Source organism: Mytilus trossulus, chromosome 10, assembly GCF_036588685.1.
Source record: "Mytilus trossulus isolate FHL-02 chromosome 10, PNRI_Mtr1.1.1.hap1, whole genome shotgun sequence".
Classification (NCBI taxonomy): Eukaryota; Metazoa; Mollusca; class Bivalvia; order Mytilida; family Mytilidae; genus Mytilus; species Mytilus trossulus.
In genome coordinates, this window is record NC_086382.1 from 48,651,842 (window position 1) to 48,672,566 (window position 20,725).

At 34.0% G+C, this 20,725-nt stretch overlaps 1 protein-coding gene across 1 annotated transcript; it reads right to left on the minus strand.

Moving 5' to 3' along the window:
• Positions 1 to 41: 41 nt before the first annotated feature.
• LOC134687531 (uncharacterized) lies at positions 42 to 19,715 on the minus strand. The gene is made up of 2 exons (XM_063547902.1): positions 19,685 to 19,715; positions 42 to 2,335 (listed from the first exon to the last, which is right to left on the minus strand). The coding sequence occupies exon 2, from the start codon at positions 2,234 to 2,236 to the stop codon at positions 158 to 160; it is 2,079 nt and encodes a 692-aa protein (XP_063403972.1). The 5' UTR covers positions 2,237 to 2,335; positions 19,685 to 19,715; the 3' UTR covers positions 42 to 157.
• Positions 19,716 to 20,725: the final 1,010 nt, after the last annotated feature.

Below are 20,725 nucleotides of genomic sequence, written 5' to 3' on the forward strand. Positions count from 1 at the left end.
ACTTACACACTTGGTATTACTATATGGCTATGACTAGACTATTTTCATGTTACATATTTAATAAGGTGATATTTTTTGGCGTAGAGTTTCTTCTTTTCACACAATAAATAAATTTCTCAAATATTTGTCACTTAACATAGTATGGTTATATCCAGGGTTAACGATAGAGGTAATCAGCAAAGCAAATAGTAGGAACCTTCGGTTCATGCGCCAGTGTACCAATAAGTAAGTGATCACTACTGTCAAAAGCTAAACTCCATGGTCTGTCGGTTATTCCAATCGATTGAGATGTGATTGTTTCTAATAATTCTCCCTTGACATCATAAATATAAATTTCTTCATTTGCATCATTACAAACAACTATATCGCCCGCTTTGGATATTGTCAAACCACTAACATGAAAACGTATACCAGGGTTTAAGTTTGTGACTGTTTTTGCAAATTTGCTTTTCCCTTCGGGATCAAAACTGAGTAGCACTTCCCCATTCATGTCGTTAGTTGCTATTATAATATCATTGTTGGGGTGAATAGCAATTCGATGGGACATAGAAAAACGTACAATATTGTAATGAATTGATGGTATTCGCATGACGACTGTCCCATTTTTGGCCATTTTCACGATTTCCCTTTTTGGAGATTTCCGATATGAATACTCATCAACTAGGCCTAAGAAAATAAAGTCATCCAGAGAAATTGTTATACATGTAGGTTTCAGCGGTTCCACACATTTGAACTTTGTCAGCTTATAATTTGAGGAAATAGACATTATGCTGTTGTTAATTCTATCCGTATATAATATTTGATCCTCGTTTCGATCATAGCAAAAGTCATAAAAATCACACTGCTCAAGTTCTTTTACGATGGTAAGTGTTTTTGATGAACTGTGTGTCACCTTCAAGATGGTACCATAAGCCATTCGTCCTATCCATAGGGTATTTTGGTCAACACAGCATATATTGGACACAAGATATGGAAGATTTGTATCAAAACTCAAATATGGGCGAATGAACGACGTTTTCTTCGTATTCTCTTTTATCTTATCAATCTGATATTCCTTTGACGGCAATCTCTGACGTCTACTTTTGTTTGGAGGTTTTGTTATTAAAAGTTTCTTTTTCTTGAGGTTTCTTTTCTCCGTTTGTGTTTCGCTTTTTAAATCCAATGCTTTTGATCTTTTCCTTTTTGTCATTCTATTACTTGTTAAAGAAGTTACTTTCAAATGTTGTCGTTTTACCTTTTCAGATATGTTTTTCTTTAGTTTTATTGAGTCAGATTTAGTATCTTTTGAATTAATTTCTTCGGCTTTTCTTGTACGATGATGTTGAAGGGAAGACTGACTTCCTCTTCCTCTTTTTCCAGTCCTTGGTACTGAAGAATCTTTCGAGTTTCGTTTATTCTTTTTTGCAGTTGTTGTTGTAGATGGCACTGCTGCTTTAGCTACCTTTGTTTTTGTAGATGGCACTGATGCCTTATCTACTTTTGTTTTTGTAGATGACAGTGATGCCTTAGCTACCTTTATTTTTGTAGATGACAGTGATGCCTTAGCTACCTTTATTTTTGTAGATGACAGTGATGCCTTAGCTACCTTTATTTTTGTAGATGACAGTGATGCCTTAGCTACCTTTGTTTTTGTAGATGACAGTGATGCCTTATCTACTTTTGTTTTTGTAGATGACAGTGATGCCTTAGCTACCTTTATTTTTGTAGATGACAGTGATGCCTTAGCTACCTTTATTTTTGTAGATGACAGTGATGCCTTAGCTACCTTTATTTTTGTAGATGACAGTGATGCCTTAGCTACCTTTATTTTTGTAGATGACAGTGATGCCTTAGCTACCTTTATTTTTGTAGATGACAGTGATGCCTTAGCTACATTTATTTTTGTAGATGACAGTGATGCCTTAGCTACCTTTATTTTTGTAGATGACAGTGATGTCTTAGCTACCTTTATTTTTGTAGATGACATTGATGCCTTAGCTACCTTTATTTTTGTAGATGACATTGATGCCTTAGCTACCTTTGGTTTTGGTTCTTTTATTCTCTGATCAAACTTCCGTTTTCGTGAAGGTAATGCTGAAACAATTGAACTTTGTAATGAAGCGTTCGATACATTTTTCTCACTTTTCTTTGCTAATGATTTTGCCTTTTTCTTACGCATGTTCTTGTTGTGGTCATTCAGCTGTACGTTCCCACTTGATTTTTCTTTAACGGTTTGCCGAGTAAACCGTGGTTCCATTTGAATAGAAGGACTAGTAATGATTTTTTTTTAAATCCAAATTCAGAACTGTGAATCTTCGAAAACACCTCATTCCTTCTCATTCAAGTATAGATTCATCTGAAAAATTTATTGATACCGTTTTGTTAATATATAGAATAAGATGCAGTATGATAGCCAATGATACATCTCTCCACAACCCACAAAATGAGTAAGAAATTAATAACTTTAGGTTACCGTAAGGACTACAGCAATGGACAAAGGCTTTACTACATAGTCAGCTATAAAAGGGCTGTGAAACCAAACTTACGACCTATTGTACGACAAAATTATTAACAACAAAAAAAACGAAAAACACCAATTAACAGGCTGCTGACTTTGGCATTTTATTATCGTTTTATTATCATTTAGAAACCCCATCTTTAGATCGTTTTTTTCAAATCATGAACTGGCTGACTGTAACTTAACGTTTGGTTTTCGACATTATGTAAAACTAACGACAATAAGACCGGAATTGTATATAAGTCTACTATACTGTGAAATCGAATTGTCTGATATCGTGACAGAAAGCCCCAAAACGAACAGTTAAACCATAGAAAATTAACAATAAGACATACCTTCTGATTGAAGTTGTTCTTATATTTACCTGTTTGTAAACCAAGTATCATCATGTGGTATGTATGTATCTTATAGATAAAGAGTTGTGCATCGTGTGTAACTAGTTGTAGCTCAAACTTTAAGCTTTGTAAAGGGATTTAATCTAACACAATCTATTACTTATTATGTTTCTATTATCTTATAAATATTGTATGTACTACAAGTTATCTTGGTGTAATCAGGGGTGTACAGACTTTTACACCGTTGTTGAAAATTCATACACCCTGAGGCGCAGTGACAGTGATGTGACAGTATACCAACTTTTTTAAGACTCATCAGTGATGCTTAGATCAAGATAGTTATGAAGCAAAACAAGTACAAAGTTGAAGAAAGTACCAAAAAATTCCAATACCAAATACGGCTTAGGTGTCCTTTTTCGTCAGCTATATTCCAAATAAATATTAATGAATTCTTATGCAGTTTATGTCTATTCTAAAAAAAATCAAATAGTGGGGGTTAGGTGGTATGGGTGTCTTCCTCCATCTTGGATTGAAAAAAAAAACAGAGAACCAAAGGTCCAGATTTTCAAGGTCCAGATTTTCTAGTAAGTTAGCAAAATTTGATGCAGGAATGCAGATATTTAATGTAAATTTTCATTTAAAAGAACCAGTATAAAAGAAAATAACGTATAAATTAAATATTTTTGCAAATATTGATTATTTTTTGGTTGTTAATATTTTATTTTTTTTTCAAATTGGCATTTTAAGGCTTGGCGGATTGAGCCAACATTTGTGATAACAATATTGCGCCATCTATCGGAAATTTAAAATCACGCCTATTTCGAATACATTAGTCTTGACCAATGGTAGCACTTGAACTCTTCAATTTGGAGGTAAAAACACGGTAGCGTCTAGATTCTACACACTTGGAAAAGCCGGAAATGAAAGCATACGTAAACATTCATGCAGGAACTTCTATTTGTTGATTAAAACATTCAAGTTTTCACTAAATATAGTCGTATGTTTAGGGATGTAAAGGCTTGTTGCACAAAAACACGTGGCAATTGTTTACAAACACTTTCTACATTTACACGTGATCATGTTATATGCGCATTTTGATTGGATGCAGCGAGTTTTGACTGCAACCAATAAAAATCCTTACTTTGTGTCTCCGAAATGTGATCTCAATCCGCCAAGGGTGAAGAGAGCGAGAGTGGATCGTAACCCTTGGCTAGCGAAGATGGGAGGTTACAGGCATTGAGGTAACTCTAAAACAGTGCATTTTTTGAAGGATTCTACATGGAATTTTCCTATTTTGAATTTTAGCCAGAAAAAACGTACGGTGACCAAATCTTCTCTTTTGATATTCTAAAAGCATTGTATAAAAGCTATCTTTTTCTTAAGTATTTTACAATTTTATCATTTTATTTAGTTTTTAATCACAAAATGGTGTTTTTTCCTGTATAATCCATACAAAATGTGTCATTTTGTCATGTCCTGTAGCTTGAGAAAATGCGCGGTGACCTATTATTTTTATTATATTTTTCAACAAATATCAATAGATACTATGTTTTGGCAATTTTTATTTTAGACTCCCATACCATCTTAAGCTTGTTTTTTTTTTAGCAAAACTCAATTAAAGAAAAGCACATAGAAAATTGTAACGAGCAGAGCATACTTTTTACAGTCATGTCTTACGCTACCGGACGTATCTTAATTTTTTAAAAGATATCAACATCATAAACCTAATTTATCCCATCCAACATAATAATGAAATTTGCTAAATTCGACGGTAAAATGATTTTTTACATCGAGATGACTGTGAGGTCATTCCGATGTAGTGCTATCGCCTAAATTTCCATGGGTTTTCAACCAATCTATAAAAATTAAAGATCCGCGGCGGACATTATCTAGTGCAAAATAACATTACTTATCGCCTGTTTTTTTCAATGGATACTCCAAAAAAAATAAAAAAATTAAACACAAATTAATGATATGAAAATGTTTTGTCGTTAGATATATATATATATAAGTGTAAAAAATCATTGATAATATCTATTCACACGTACCATAAAATTGTATTAAAGCTTGCGGAAGAATATCTCAAGAACGTTTTGTGACACTCCCGGCAAGGACCGATAACTCTTTAACTGTTTTTTGCGAGAAAAAATGAAAGGCTTCTCTTATCCACTCTTTTAGAAATATAGATTGTTTTACAGAAGAGTGTCCACCACGCACTGGCACTGCACTATTATTAGAAAAGTAGAATAGAATATTATCCAAATGGATGAAAATTATATATATATGCAACTGTTTTATTAATATGATATATAACAAACCAGTGTATACTCTGGGACTATTATTATATTAGTATAATAGTCCCAAATTAACTGATTTGTATCACTACATGTACAATAGTTATTACGGTGTGGTTGAATTTCCTGTAGTTTATGCATCATCCACGCACGAACATGTGCTTTTAACCATCGGGCATTCGATGTTCAGTACTTCAGTACTCTAATTCTGGTATTGATCTACCGTAGAATATCTCCAAAAGAGGTCCAGATTCATATTTTGGACTTTTCACCAGAAGACATTCTGGAGATGTGTAGAAGATACCAATAAATCATGTCGCTGCTGTCTAAACGTCCGGTATTCAACATTATGCAAAACTAACGACAATTAGAAGTTAGGCATTCAAAGACGTATAGTATCCGTATCTGATACGTTGACGCATATACGTATATTGAAGGGTTATTGTTTGATATATCGTTTACGTGTTTAAATAGTACATGCATATGTTTGGTTTTTTACTATAATGTTAGATGTTTTACTATCGTCTCTTTCAAAAATATTTAATTCTTGTCTGTCTCATGGTTTATACCCAAGAAATTGGACCGAAGGTTATATTACAGTATTACATAAGTCAGGTGAAGTCACTGACCCAAATAATTATAGAGGACTAACAATCACTAATGCAATTGGTAAGCTTTTTAACAGTATACTTAATATAAGGTTGGATAGTTTTTTAGAAGAAAATAATGTAATTAATGATTGTCAAATAGGTTTCACAAGAAAGGCAAGAACATCTGACCATATGTTTGTTTTAAAATGTATTTTTGATAAATACTGTAATACTAAGGATGGGAGAGTGTTTGCTTGCTTTGTTGATTTTCATAAAGCTTTTGATAAAGTAATACATACAGGAATTAGAATTAAGCTGTTAGAGATTGGGGATAGTTCAAGGTTTTATAGCGTTATAAAGAATATGTATCTTGAAACTAAATCTTGTATAAAAATACATGATAGAATAACTGAATTCTTTCAAACAAAGCTTGGTGTTAAACAAGGAGATAACTTGAGTCCTAACTTGTTTAAAATATTTATAAATAGCCTTCCAGACTATTTTACACAAACCAGAGATCCAATTATGCTGGATGGCAAACTCATTCATTGCCTTATGTATGCTGATGACATTGTAATTTTATCTAACTCAGCTGAAGGACTACAAGAGAAATTAAATGAACTTCATAATTTTTGCAATGACTGGTGCTTAGATATAAATACTAAAAAAACTAAAGTGTTGATATTCAACAAAAATATATCTCAAACATTTATTTTCAACAAAGATGAGCTGGAGTGTGTATCTAATTATAAATATTTGGGTATCCAATTTAATGCATCATGTTCTTTTTCATATGCTCAGAATGATTTATACCAAAGAGCCTTTAAAGCATACTTCAAACTATGTAATGATTTTTTAGTGCATGATCCTACTGTTAAAAATGCAATTCATGTTTTTGACCATACAATAAAGCCTATACTTTTATATGGGTGTGAAATTTGGGGATATTTCAATCCCTTTACTGCACGTTTAAAAAAAGAAAACATAACAGTGGATACAATTTACTCAAGGATACTTTGTGAAAAACTTCATATTAAATTCTGCAAATATATTTTAGGCGTTAATAGGAAGAGTACAAACTTTGCAGTTTTGTCTGAATTTAAGGCCGTTTTCCACTTCACTATGATATAGTCAAACATGTTTTAGGATATTGGCATCGTTTAGAAAATATTGGCTCATAATTTCCCTTGTTAAAAGCTGCATATAATTGTTCTAAAAAGCTATTTGAAACAAACAAAAAACTCGTGGTATGGTTCAATTAATATTTTAAGGAAAAAATGTCAGGCATAGAAAAACATATTCTTGAAAAATATTCAACATTTAAACTACACTGTGGTCAGATAGTTAAGGGATACTATACTGCATTGTGGAAAAAACAGCTAGATATACATAAAGATGGTAAACTACGAACTTATGTAACATTCAAGTGCAACTTCGGTTTTGAAAATTATTTGTCAATAATTCGACATTTTGAGCAAAGGAAATGTATTACTATATTAAGAATATCTGCTCACAAATTGCAAATTGAATCTGGTAGATACCAGGGTACTCTTCGACAAAACCGAATTTGTCTCAGGTGCACCTCAGGTGAGGTTGAGGATGAAGTTCATTTTTTATTTAAATGTGATACTCATTTATTAAAAAGAGAGGAATTGATGCAAAATATATTAAAATCATGTCCAAACTTTCAAAATTTAAATATTGATAACAAATTAATTTGGATAATGAATAATGAGGATCCCAATGTACTATTTGCATTTTACAAATATATAGAAGATACTAAGAATTAAAGTACAACATTTTTTTCACTTTTCACCGGTTCAATTTGAATAATGAAACATAAACCATTTCATTATTCATTATTCATTTTTCAATAATGAATAGTGAATAATGAACTATTTCATTATTCATTATTGAATAATGAATAATGAACTATGAATAATGGACGTACTTCAGCCCCTTGATGATCTTTGCTGGCTGGACACAGAATCTATAATCTTAAAAATATGTTTTTAAAATATATTTTCAATAATTAAGGAGCTTGGCTCTTAAGCACCGACTCTTGGTGCTTTCTGCAGATAAGTCATATTAAATATCCTTTATTAAATATACTTTGTTATTTGCAGTATACCACATAGTCAAATGTGAGAGTGCTTAATTGCTTTGTTTTTTATTGGGTTCTTTTTGTATTGTATTTTTTTTTTATATTGACATTTCTCCGCACAAACTACTAATGCCTCATGTTTGACTTACCGGGTGCACTTGAGTCAATTTCAACATAGTATTCATTGAATAATAATACATTGCTACTATTTTGTTGAGTGTATTTTCTGTGATATATTATTTTATTTTATTATTTTTATAACACTTGTTATATATCTTTTATTGTGTGTGTATTGCATATGTTATTGTTTATAATAATATTGTCTGTATCATATGCCCTCCTGGGGCCCTAATTTGGAAAATAAAAATATTCTATTCTGTTCGGTCATTAATACACTCATTTTATGACATGATAGTTTTAATTTATGTATAATTATATCACGATAATTTTTTCAAATAACTCTTACAATGTATGTAAATAAGAGTGTATTGTAATGACCGAAAGACATTTTGCATAACAAACGAAAACCACGCACACATAAAGATGTACTATTTAAACACGTTAATAATCAATTTTAAGCAATAACCCATCAATACGTTCAGATGCATCAACGTATCAGATACGGATACGATACGTTTTAAATGTCCCACTTCTGTTAGAGGTTTCTCAACATCTTACGAACGGACGAAACTCTACGAATGTATCGTTATGGAGCAGTAATTTTGTTATAATAAAATCCATAATAAATGTCTTCCGATACTGCATTGTGTTTAAAAGACAACAGTAAACAACTTAATATCCTTTTTTGCCACCTTGCATTTTATTGTTATCATTAAACATCCGTGTTCCAATTAATTTTCTGTTGTTTACTGTTTCGTTTTCTTACGTTGAGTTCCGTTTGTTGACAAGTCGTATATATGCGTTCGATTTATCTCCCTTATCTATTCAAAAAGATTTTTTTTTTATAATGTCCTTGATTAAAAAAATCAACACATCTAGTTTGCAATTGGTCGATTGATTGTTTGGTGTTTAACGTTCATTGGCAAATATTCCATTCATTTCATTGCGATAAATGATTGATAAGTGATTGAGATAACACAACTTTAATATATTTTATATATCCACACGTCCCTGCTATGGGTCCAATTGGTTTGAGTTACTATGAGTTTCATTTTTTCGTGTCGGAGAGTATCTTGGATAGATACGTCGTAACATAGCTTTTTTATTTCTTATATTTATTAGGAATCAGTTTAAGAAATTTAAAGGTGCACTCTATCTATCGTTAGAAATAGATTTTTGTGTGTTTTTGTTGAAAGAATGAGTGCTACCCTAACAAAATAGGTAGTCGCATAGTTATCAAAATATATATTTTTATATATTACCCCCTATTAACTAAAAAGAAACAGAGCAAATATGCACAGTATGCCATAGAAGCTAAGTCGAAACAAGAAACAAGAAAAATAAATTATGTACTATATACTTATAATTATACTATTATGGAAACATACACACATATAATAAGAAAGGCCATGATAAAAAAAACACAATATATAAGTTTAAATATGTATTTCAATATTTCCCTTGTATTTTCTTGTTAAGTCTACAAATTCATAATAATATATATTAATAAAAAGAGATCATTTGGATTTTAGTGGTTGTGGCAAAGAAGTTATCCCGGAACTTATTGGGATGTTTTCTTTTCAAATTTAAATCGAAAGGCGTTCACTCCTAGCTTTATTTTACCTCATGTCCACGAAAGAAATTTTATCGTTAATCAACTTCTTTCTAAGATTCAAAAAGATTCTTATCCCTTTCCATCCATAGATCTATATTTACCTTTTTCACATAAACTTAATAGTGATGTTGTCATCATGTTTGTTAAAATTTCTTGTACGATTACTGTCCTTTGATTAAATACTATATACTCTTCGCTTTTTATATATCAGTAAGACTTTCAACTGTGTTGATTGAACAGTAATATTATATATTATATAATATCAAATAAATATAATATGTATTTGATTCAAAATGTTTTAAAAAAATCAAGCATGCATATTTTACATATAAAAGACATTTCAATGCACAGCCGATAATCCAATATTTTAAGATAAATTACTGCTCCCTCTTTTCTCGTTACGGCAAGTTACGTCAAGTTAGGGCGATTTTCGTTCGTTCGTAAGATGTTGAGAAACCTCTATTAGACATATAAGAAGTACCGTCAGTACGCTGTACCTGTCTGCTGTACTGTGAAATCGACTATGGGCGTCAAGTTGGTTACCTATTCCCTATTCCCTATTCGTTACCTATTCACTATTCCCTATTCGTTACCTATTCGTTACCTATTCCCTATTCCCTATTCGTTGCCTATTCGTTACCTATTCCCTATTCCCTATTCGTTGCCTATTCGTTACCTATTCCCTATTCCCTATTCGTTACCTATTCGTTACTTATTTGATTTTTAATATCCTTCCCCCTTTTTAATTATGGCATGGAAAAGTTTAATATGGCTGCCATGGAAACGGCACAATTGTGAAAAAAAATCTGTTTTTGGTTTTTGGGTAACTGTTTGGATATGCTTCAACTCAGAATCATTATATTTTAATTCGTTTTTGATGCGTTTTGTTTTTTGATTTTGCCATGTGATTATGGACTTTCCAAATTGATTTTCCTCTGAGTTCAGTATTTTTGTGATTTTACTTTTTAAAACAATGTAGGTGCCCACTATATACAGGTGTTGGATGACTTTGGCGATCATTGGAACTACTATATTGCCATGGAAACTACACCAAAATTTTCAAAATTCTCAAAATGCTCAAAACTTCATGAAACTTCACAGTAATGATGAGCAACAATAGTAGATGTGGCATTTGGAGTTGGAATTTCCAAAATAGGTCTTGTTACCATGGAAACAATGCAAAAAGGTCCTAAACTAAAAAAAATAAGAATTTTGAGTAAACTGGATGAAACTTTACAGGAATGGTAACTGGCATAGGCAGAGTTGGATTTTGAAGTTAGAATTTTCAAAATGGCCACCGTAACCATGGAAACAGCAAAAATATCAAACATTTCAAAATGTTCAAACTTAATGAAACTTTGCAAAAATGTTACTAGACATCTGTAAATGCTCTCTTTGACTTTGGAATTGTCAAAATGGCTGCCGCTCACCTGGTAAAAGGGGGAAGGGTGCCATCCGTTATTGCTAGCAATTACAAATCTAGTTGTTAATACTCTTACATATGGTAATAGTTCTAAATTGTTGAGGTAAAATGATCTTTTTATGACCTATTTATATGTGTTTGTGCTCAACCGATCCTTTTACTTCATGTTCGATACGCATTTGTTCCTTACTTGTTTATTATACGTTCTACCTTTTAACTGCTTTATGTCCGTATGTTTGAAGATGGATCTTGGTTCGACGGGATGAAATCACCGTGTAAGCGCTTGCATAAAAAAGAAGATGTGGTATGATTGCCAATGAGACAACACTCCACATTAGACCAAAATGACACATAAATTATCAACTATAGTTTACTGTACGGCCTTCAACAATAAGTATAGCCCAAACCGTGTAGTCACCTATAAGAGGCCCAGGCATGACAACCTCATACAATTCAAACAACAAAATTGACCGCCGTATTTCATATAAAAAAAAATAAACGGAAATATGTAACACAAAAACAAACAATAACTACTTAATTTCAGGCTCTTGTCTAGGGACAGGCACATACTAACATAATGTGGTGGAGTTAAACATGTAAGCAGGGTGTACATCGTTTCGGAGCATGCTATTACCTTGTTTAATTCGTTCGATCACTCACTAATAATTCGATTATAATACGAGTATCTTACGTTGCACCTTTTAAAACATCATTTTCAATTGTTTTGTTGTCTCTGGTGGAAGATTTGGGCTCTCAGAGGTGATATAACTCTATAAGTGCATTTGTATCCGTTCCAGCGCACGGAAAATACCCTGTTACCTATTCGTTACTTATTCGCTATTAAAAAGTTTGTTGTACGGAACTAAGGAAAATTTGCGTGAAGTTCCCCGGGATAATGGTTAGCAACGTCCGGGGATATGGGTTAGCAACACCCAGGGGCTATGGGTTTTGTAACGACGTGCGTTAACCAATCAAAATCCTAGATATATACTAAGCCGGGGATAAGTGCATTTGTATCCGTTCCAGCGCACCGAAAATACCCTGTTACATATTCGTTACTTATTCGCTATTAAAAAGTTTGTTGTACGTTGCACCTTTTAGAAAAGAATTTTCAATTAAGTTCATATCTCTGGTGGTAATAAGTACCGATTATCAGGTTATCTGCATGTTGATATCGTAAAATATCAGCTGTGAGACATAATATGAAGCTTTTTGTCGAGTGAGCGTAGCGAACGAGATCAAAAAGCCTTCATATAATGTCAAGCAGCTGATATTTTACAATATCAATATGCAGATAATCTGATAATCGATTTATCGAGCTATATTTGCGTGTTCCAGAAGTGTTTTCTATGTTTCACCAGCACACAAAAGATGACTTGATAAGTTCGGGTCAAAGTAATTAACGTCGGTTCAAACATTATGACGTCGCTGATATGTCCGGGTTAAAGTTATTAAGGCCGGGTCAACGTATTTGACGTCACAAAGACATGATACGGAATAATATTAAGAGCTGAACAGAGTGATATAGACAGTGGGACGACCGATAATGTGTTCTTATAGATGAAATACCTCTATTAGCACATATGTACTCGTTCCAGCGCTCGGTTAATACCCTGTTACTTATTCGTTCCTTATTTGCTTTTAATGCACGAGGTATACGTTGCACCTTTAAATAAATCGTTTTTTAATTGTGTTCATATCTCTGGTGGTAACAATGTGTTCTTAGAGATGAAATGACCCTATCAGCGCGCATGTTCCCGTTCATGCGCTCGGTTAATACCCTGTTACCTATTCGTTACCTATTCGTTACTTATTCGCTTTTAATACGTTTGTTGTATGTTGCATTTTTAAGAAAAGAATTTTCAATTAAGTTCATATCTCTGGTGGAATTAATGTGTTATAATAGATGAAATACCCCTATTAGCGCATATGTTCTCGTTCCAGCGCTCGGAGGAGACCCTGTTACTTATTTGTTTCTCATTTGCTTTTAATGCACGAGGTATACGTTGAACCTTGAAATAAATCGTTTTTTAATTGTGTTCATGTCTCTGATGGTAACAATGTGTTCTTAGAGATAAAATTACCCTATTAGAGCGCATGTATATAAGTGAATAAGTAACGAATAGGTAACGAATAGGTAACAGGGTATTAACCTAGCGCTGGAACGAGTACATGCGTGCTAATAGGGTTATTTCATCTCTAAGAACACATTGTTACCACCAGAGACATGAACACAATTGAAAATCATTTTCTAACAGGTGCAACGTATAAAAAAATGTATTATAAGCGAATAGGTAACGAAAAGGTAACGAATAGGTAACAGGGTTTCGACCGAGCGCTCGAACGGGTACATGCGCGCTAATAGGATCATTTCATCTCTAAAAACACACTGTTACCACCAGAGACGTGGACACAATTGAAAATCCTTTTCTAAAAGGTGCAACGTACAGCAAACGTACTATAAGTGAATAGGTAACGAATAGGTAACAGGGAATTAACCGAGCGCTAGAAGAGGTACATGCGCGCTAATAGGGTTATTTCATCTCTAAGAACACATTGTTACCACCAGAGACGTGGACACAATTGAAAATCCTTTTCTAAAAGGTGCAATGTACAACAAACGTATTATAAGTGAATAGGTAACGAAAAGGTAACGAAAAGGTCACAGGATATTAACCGAGCGCTCGAACAGGTACATGCGCGCTAATAGGGTCATTTCATCTCTAAGAACACATTGTTACCACCAGAGACATGAACACAATTAGAAAATGATTTATTTCAAGGTGCAACGTATACCTCGTGCATAAAAAGTAAATAAGGAACGAATAAGAAACAGGGTATTAACTGAGCGCTGGAACGGATACATACTCGCTAATAGGGGTATTTCATCTATAAGAACACATTATTACCACCAAATATATGAATTTAATTGAAAATCCTTTTCTAAAAGGTGCAACGTACAACAAACGTACTATAAGTGAATAGGTAACGAATATGTAACAGGGTATTAACCGAGCGCTGGAACGGATTCATGCGCACTAATAGGGTCATTTCATCTCTAAGAACACATTGTTACCATCAGAGACATGAACACAATTAAAAAAACGATTTATTTCAAGGTTCAACGTATACCTCGTGCATTAAAAGCAAATGAGGAACGAATATGTAACAGGGTCTCCTCCGAGCGCTGGAACGAGAACATATGCGGTAATAGGGGTATTTCATCTATAAGAACACATTAATTCCACCAGAGATATGAACTTAATTGAAAATTCTTTTCTTAAAAATGCAACATACAACAAACGTATTAAAAGCGAATAAGTAACGAATAGGTAACGAATAGGTAACAGGGTATTAACCGAGCGCTTGGACGGGTACATGCGCGCTAATAGGGTCATTTCATCTCTAAGAACATATTGGTACCACCAGAGACACGGACACAATTGAAAATCCTTTTCTAAAAGGTGCAACGTACAACAAACGTCTTATAAGTGAATAGGTAACGAATAGGTAACAGGGTATTTACTGAGCGCTGGAACGGGTACAAGCGCGCTAATAGGATAATCTCATCTCTAAGAACACATTGTTACCACAAGAGACATGTAGACAATTAAAAATCCTTTTCTAAAAGGTGCAACGTACAACAAACGTATTATAAGTGAAAAGGTAACGAATAGGTAACGAATAGGTAACGAATAGATAACGAATAGGTAACGAATAGATAACGAATAGGTAACGAATAGATAACGAATAGGTAACGAATAGGTAACAGGGTATTAACCGAGCGCTGGAACGGGTTCATGCGCTTTTATAGGGTCATTTCATCTCTAAGAACACATTGTTACCACCAGAGACATGAACACAATTAGAAAACGATTTATTTCAAGGTGCAACGTATACCTCGTGCATAAAAAGCAAATAAGGAACGCATAAGAAACAGGGTATTACCTGAGCGCTGGAACGGATACATACGCGCTAATAGGGGTATTTCATCTATAAGAACACATTATTACAACAAAAGATATGAATTTAATTGAAAATCATTTTCTTAAAGGTGCAACGTACAACAAACGTACTATAAGTGAATAGGTAACGAATAGGTAACGAATAGGTAACGAAAAGGTAACAGGGTATTAACCGAGCACTGGAACGGGTTCATGCGCTCTAATAGGGTCATTTCATCTCTAAGAACACATTGTTACCACCAGAGACATGAACACAATTATAAAACGATTTATTTCAAGGTGCAACGTATACCTCGTGCATAAAAAGCAAATAAGGAACGAATAAGAAACAGGGTATTAACTGAGCGCTGGAACGGATACATACGCGCTAATAGGGGTATTTCATCTATAAGAACACATTATTTCCACCAAAGATATGAATTTAATTGAAAATCCTTTTCTAAAAGGTGCAACGAACAACAAACGTACTATAAGTGAATAGGTAATGAATATGTAACAGGGTATTAACCGAGCGCTGGAACGGATTCATGCGCACCTATAGGGTCATTTCATCTCTAAGAACACATTGTAACCACCAGAGACATGAACACAATTAAAAAACGATTTATTTCAAGGTGCAACGTATACCTCGTGCATAAAAAGCAAATAAGGAACGAATAAGAAACAGGGTATTAACTGAGCGCTGGAATGGGTACATACGCGGTAATAGGGGTATTTCATCTATAAGAACACATTATTACCACCAGAGATATGAATTTAATTGAAAATCCTTTTCTGAAAGGTCCAACGTACAACAAACGTACTATAAGTGAATAGGTAACGACTAGGTTACGAATAGGTAACAGGGTATTTACCGAGCGTAGGAACGGGTACATGCGCGCTAATAAGATAATTTCATCTCTAAGAACACATTGTTACCACAAGAGACATGTAGACAATTAAAATTCCTGTTCTAAAATGTGCAACGTACAACAAACGTGTTATAAGTGAATAGGTAAGGAATAGGTAACAGGGTATTGACCGAGCGCTGGAACGGGTACATGGGCTCTAATATGGTCATTTCATCTCTAAGAACACATTGTTACCACCAAAGACATAAACACAATTAAAAAACGATTTATTTCAAGGTGCAACGTATACCTCGTGCATAAAAAGCAAATAAGGAACGAATAAGAAACAGGGTATTAATTGAGCGCTGGAACGGATACATACGCGCTAATAGGGGAATTTCATCTCTAAGAACACATTGTTACCACCAGAGACTTGAAAACAATTAAAAAACGATTCATTTCAAGGTGCACCGTATACCCCGCGCAATAAAAGCAAATAAGTAATGAATAGGTAACAGGGTATATACCGAGCGCTGGAACGGGTAAATGCGTTTTAATAGTGTCATTTCATCTCTTAGAACACATTGCTAACACCAGAGATATGAACTAAATTGGAAATTATTTTCTAAAAGATGCAACGTACAACAAACGTATTAAAAGCGAATAGGTAACGAATAGGTAACAGGGTATTAACCGAGCGCTTGAACGGGTACATACGCGCTAATAGGGTCATTCAATCTCTAAGAACACATTGTTACCACCAGAGACCCGGACACAATTGAAAATCCTTTTCTCAAAGGTGCAACGTACACTAAACGTATTATAAGTGAATAGGTAACGAATAGGTAACGAATAGGTAACAGGGTATTTACTGAGCGCTGGAACGGTTACATGCGCGCTTTTAGGGTAATTTCATCTCTAAGAACATATTGTTACCACAAGAGACATGGAGACAATAAAAAATTCTTTTCTAAAAGGTGCAATGACAGCAAACGTATTATAAGTGAATAGGTTACGAATAGGTTACGAATAGGTAACAAGGTATTAACCGAGCTCTGGAACGGGTTCATGCGCTCTTATAGGGTCATTTCATCTCTAAGAACACATTGTTACCACCAGAGACATGGGCACAATTGAAAATCCTTTTCTAAAAGGTGCAATGTACAACAAACGTATTATAAGTGAATAGGTAACGGATAGGTAACGAATAGGTTACAGGGTATTAACCGAACACTGGAACGGGTACATGCCCGCTTATAGGGTCATTTCATCTCTAAGAACACATTGTTACCACCAGAGACATAGGCACAATTGAAAATCCTTTTTTAAAAGGTGCAACGTACAACAAACGTTCTATAAGCGAATAGGTAACGAATAGGTAACGAATAGGTAACAGGGTACTTAACGAGCGCTGGAACGGGTACATGCGCGCTAATAGGATAATGTCATCTCTAAGAACACATTGTTATCACAAAAGACATGGAGACAATTTAAAATCCTTTTCTAAAAGGTGCAACGTTCAACAAACGTATTATAAGTGAATAGGTAACAGGGTATTAACCGAGCGCTGAAACGGGTACATGCGCGGTAATAGGGTAATGTCATCTCTAAGAACACATTGTTACCACAAGAGACATAAAGACAATTAAAAATCCTTTTCTAAAAGGTGCAACGTACAACAAACAGATTATAAGTGAATAGGTAACGAATAGGTAACAGGGTATTAACCGAGCGCTGGAACGGGTACATGCGCACTAATAGGGTTGTTTCATCTCTAAGAACACATTGTTACCTCTATCGACATGAACACAATTAAAAAACGATTTATCTTAAGGTGCAGCGTATACCCCTGCGCATTAAAAGCGAATAAGGAACGAATAAGTAACAGGGTATTATCCGACCGCTAGAACGAGTACATACGCGCTAATACGGGTATTTCATCTATAAGAACACATTATTACCACCAGAGATATGAACTTAATTAAAAATTCTTTTCTTAAAGGTGCAACGTATAACAAACGTATTATAAGTGAAAAGGTAACGAATAGGTAACAGGTTATTTACCGTGCGCTGGAACGGGTACATGCGCGCTAATAGGGTCATTTCATCTCTAAGAACACATTGTAACAACCAGACTTATAGGCACAATTGAAAATCCTTTTCTAAAAGGTGCAACGTACAACAAACATATTAAAAGTGAATAGGTAACGAATAGGTAACGAATAGGTGACAGGTTATTAACGGAGCGCTGGAACGGGTACATGCGCGCTTATATGGTCATTTCATCTCTAAGAACACATTGTTACCACAAGGATACGGACACAATTGAAAATTCTTTTCTAAAAGGTGCAACATACAACAAACGTATCATAAGTGAATAGGTAACGAATAGGTAACGAATAGGTAACAGGGTATTAACCGAGCGCTGGGACGGGTACATGCGTGCTAATAGGGTATTTTCATCTCTAAGAACACATTTTTACCACCAGAGACACGGACACAATTGAAAATTCTTTTCTAAAAGGTGCAACGTACAACAAACGTATTATAAGTGAATAGGTAACGAATAGGTAACGATAGGTAACAGGGTAATTACTGAGCGCTGGAACGGGTACATACGCGGTAATAGAGGTATTTCATCTATCAGAACACATTATTACCACTAGAGATATGAATTTAATAGAAAATCCTTTTCTCAAAGGTGCAACGTACAACAAACGTATCATAAGTGAATAGGTAACGAATAGGTAACGAATAGGTAACAGGGTATAAACCGAGCGCTGGAACGGGTACATGCGTGCTAATAGGGTATTTTCATCTCTAAGAACACATTTTTACCACCAGAGACACGGACACATTTGAAAATTCCCTTCTAAAAGGTGCAACGTACAACAAACGTTTTAATTAAGTGAATAAGTAACGAATAGGTAACGAATAGGTTACAGGGTATAAACCTAGCGCTGGAACGGGTAATTGCGCGCTAAAAGGGTATTGTCATCTCTAAGAACACATTTTTACCACCAGAGACACGGACACAAATGAAAATTTAAAAATTTTTGATATTTTTCCTGTTTCCATGGTTACGGCGGCCATTTTGAAAATTCCAACTTGAAAATCAAACTTTACCTATGCCAGTTACCATTCCTGTAAAGTTTCATCCAGTTTGCTGAAAATTCTTATTTTTTAAATTTAGGACCTTTTTGCATTGTTTCTGTGGTAACAAGACCTTTTTTGGAAATTCCAACTCGAAATGTCACATCTACCAATGTTGCTCATCATTACTGTGAAGTTTTATGAAGTTTTGAGCATTTGGAGAATTTTGAAAATTTTGGTGTAGTTTCCATAGCAACATAATAGTTCCAATGATCGCCAAAATCATCCAACACCTGTATATAGTGGGCACCTACATTGTTTTAAAATATGATGATTCTGAGTTGAAGCATATTCAAACAGTTCACCAAAAACCAAAAACTGATTTTTTTCAAAATTGTGCCGTTCCCATGGTAACGGCAGCCATATTAAACTATTCCATGCCATAATTAAAAAGGGGAAGAATAATAAAAATCAAATAAGTAACGAATAGGTAACGAATAGGGAATAGGGAATAGGTAACGAATAGGCAACGAATAGGGAATAGGGAATAGGTAACGAATAGGCAACGAATAGGGAATAGGGAATAGGTAACGAATAGGCAACGAATAGGGAATAGGGAATAGGTAACGAATAGGCAACGAATAGGGAATAGGGAAAAGGTAACGAATAGGTAACGAATAGGGAATAGGGAATAGGTAACGAATAGGGAATAGGGAATAGGTAACCAACTTGACGCCCATAAATCGACTTGTCTCATATCGTCACAGAAAACCCCGTAATGAACAGTTAAATCATAAAAACGTAACAGTTAGACATACCTTCTGATTCAAATCGTTGTTTATATTTACCTGTATCATCATGTGATATGTGTGTATATTATAGATAAATAAGTTTGCATTGTGTGTAACTAGTTTAAGCTCAAAGTTTCAGCTTTTTGAAGGAGTGTAATATAACACAATCTGACATTTGTTATGTTTCTATGATCTTATAAATACTGTATGACTGTACAAAATATTACTTCAGATAACAATGCACCATTTTTGTATGAACAATGCGTTAATTATTATATTTTTTGGCGCCTTACTATTCAAACGTTTTATTATTATCAGTATTATTTTGGTCTATAATATATCATTATGATATATTTCTATTAGGAATTACTATATACGTTGAACCACAAACGTCAAAATCATTCAATCGCGTAGTGGAATTAACTATTTTTGGATTCTCATAAATTCTACCTATAACTTTTGGACTAGTTTAAATCTCGGTCTATTTCTGTAATTTGTTCTTACATACTTTTGATTTTTTAACCCTGTATGCTTACATTGCCAATGTAAATTTTAAAACTGTTTGTATGCACATTGAAATACAAACTTATGCGACGTATACAAATTTTATGACGTCAGACACGTAAGTCAATCCATGTGTTCGTAGATAGAAGTTTTTTGTTCTGTTAAATTGTCCCTTTTTTAAAACTGTTATGCGATGATGACTGATGTACCCATATTTTGACTATTTTATTAATTGTGACTGTTTATTTAACGCATCATGTAAATATAACGGAATTTGATGAGACTGTTATTAAAGAGAGAGTGTTAGCGCTATAGAACCAGGTTTAATCCACCATTTTCTACATTTGAAAATGCCTGTACCAAGTCAGAAAAATGACAGTTCTTGTCTATTCGTTTTTGATGCGTTTTTGTTATTTGATTTTGCCATGTGATTATGGACTTTCCGTATTGATTCCTCTGTGTTCAGTATTTTTGTGATTTTACTTTTTACATATCGCCAGTTAGGAATAGAATGACGGTGTCAGGAGAATCATATGAGAATTTATATTAAATTATGACAAACAA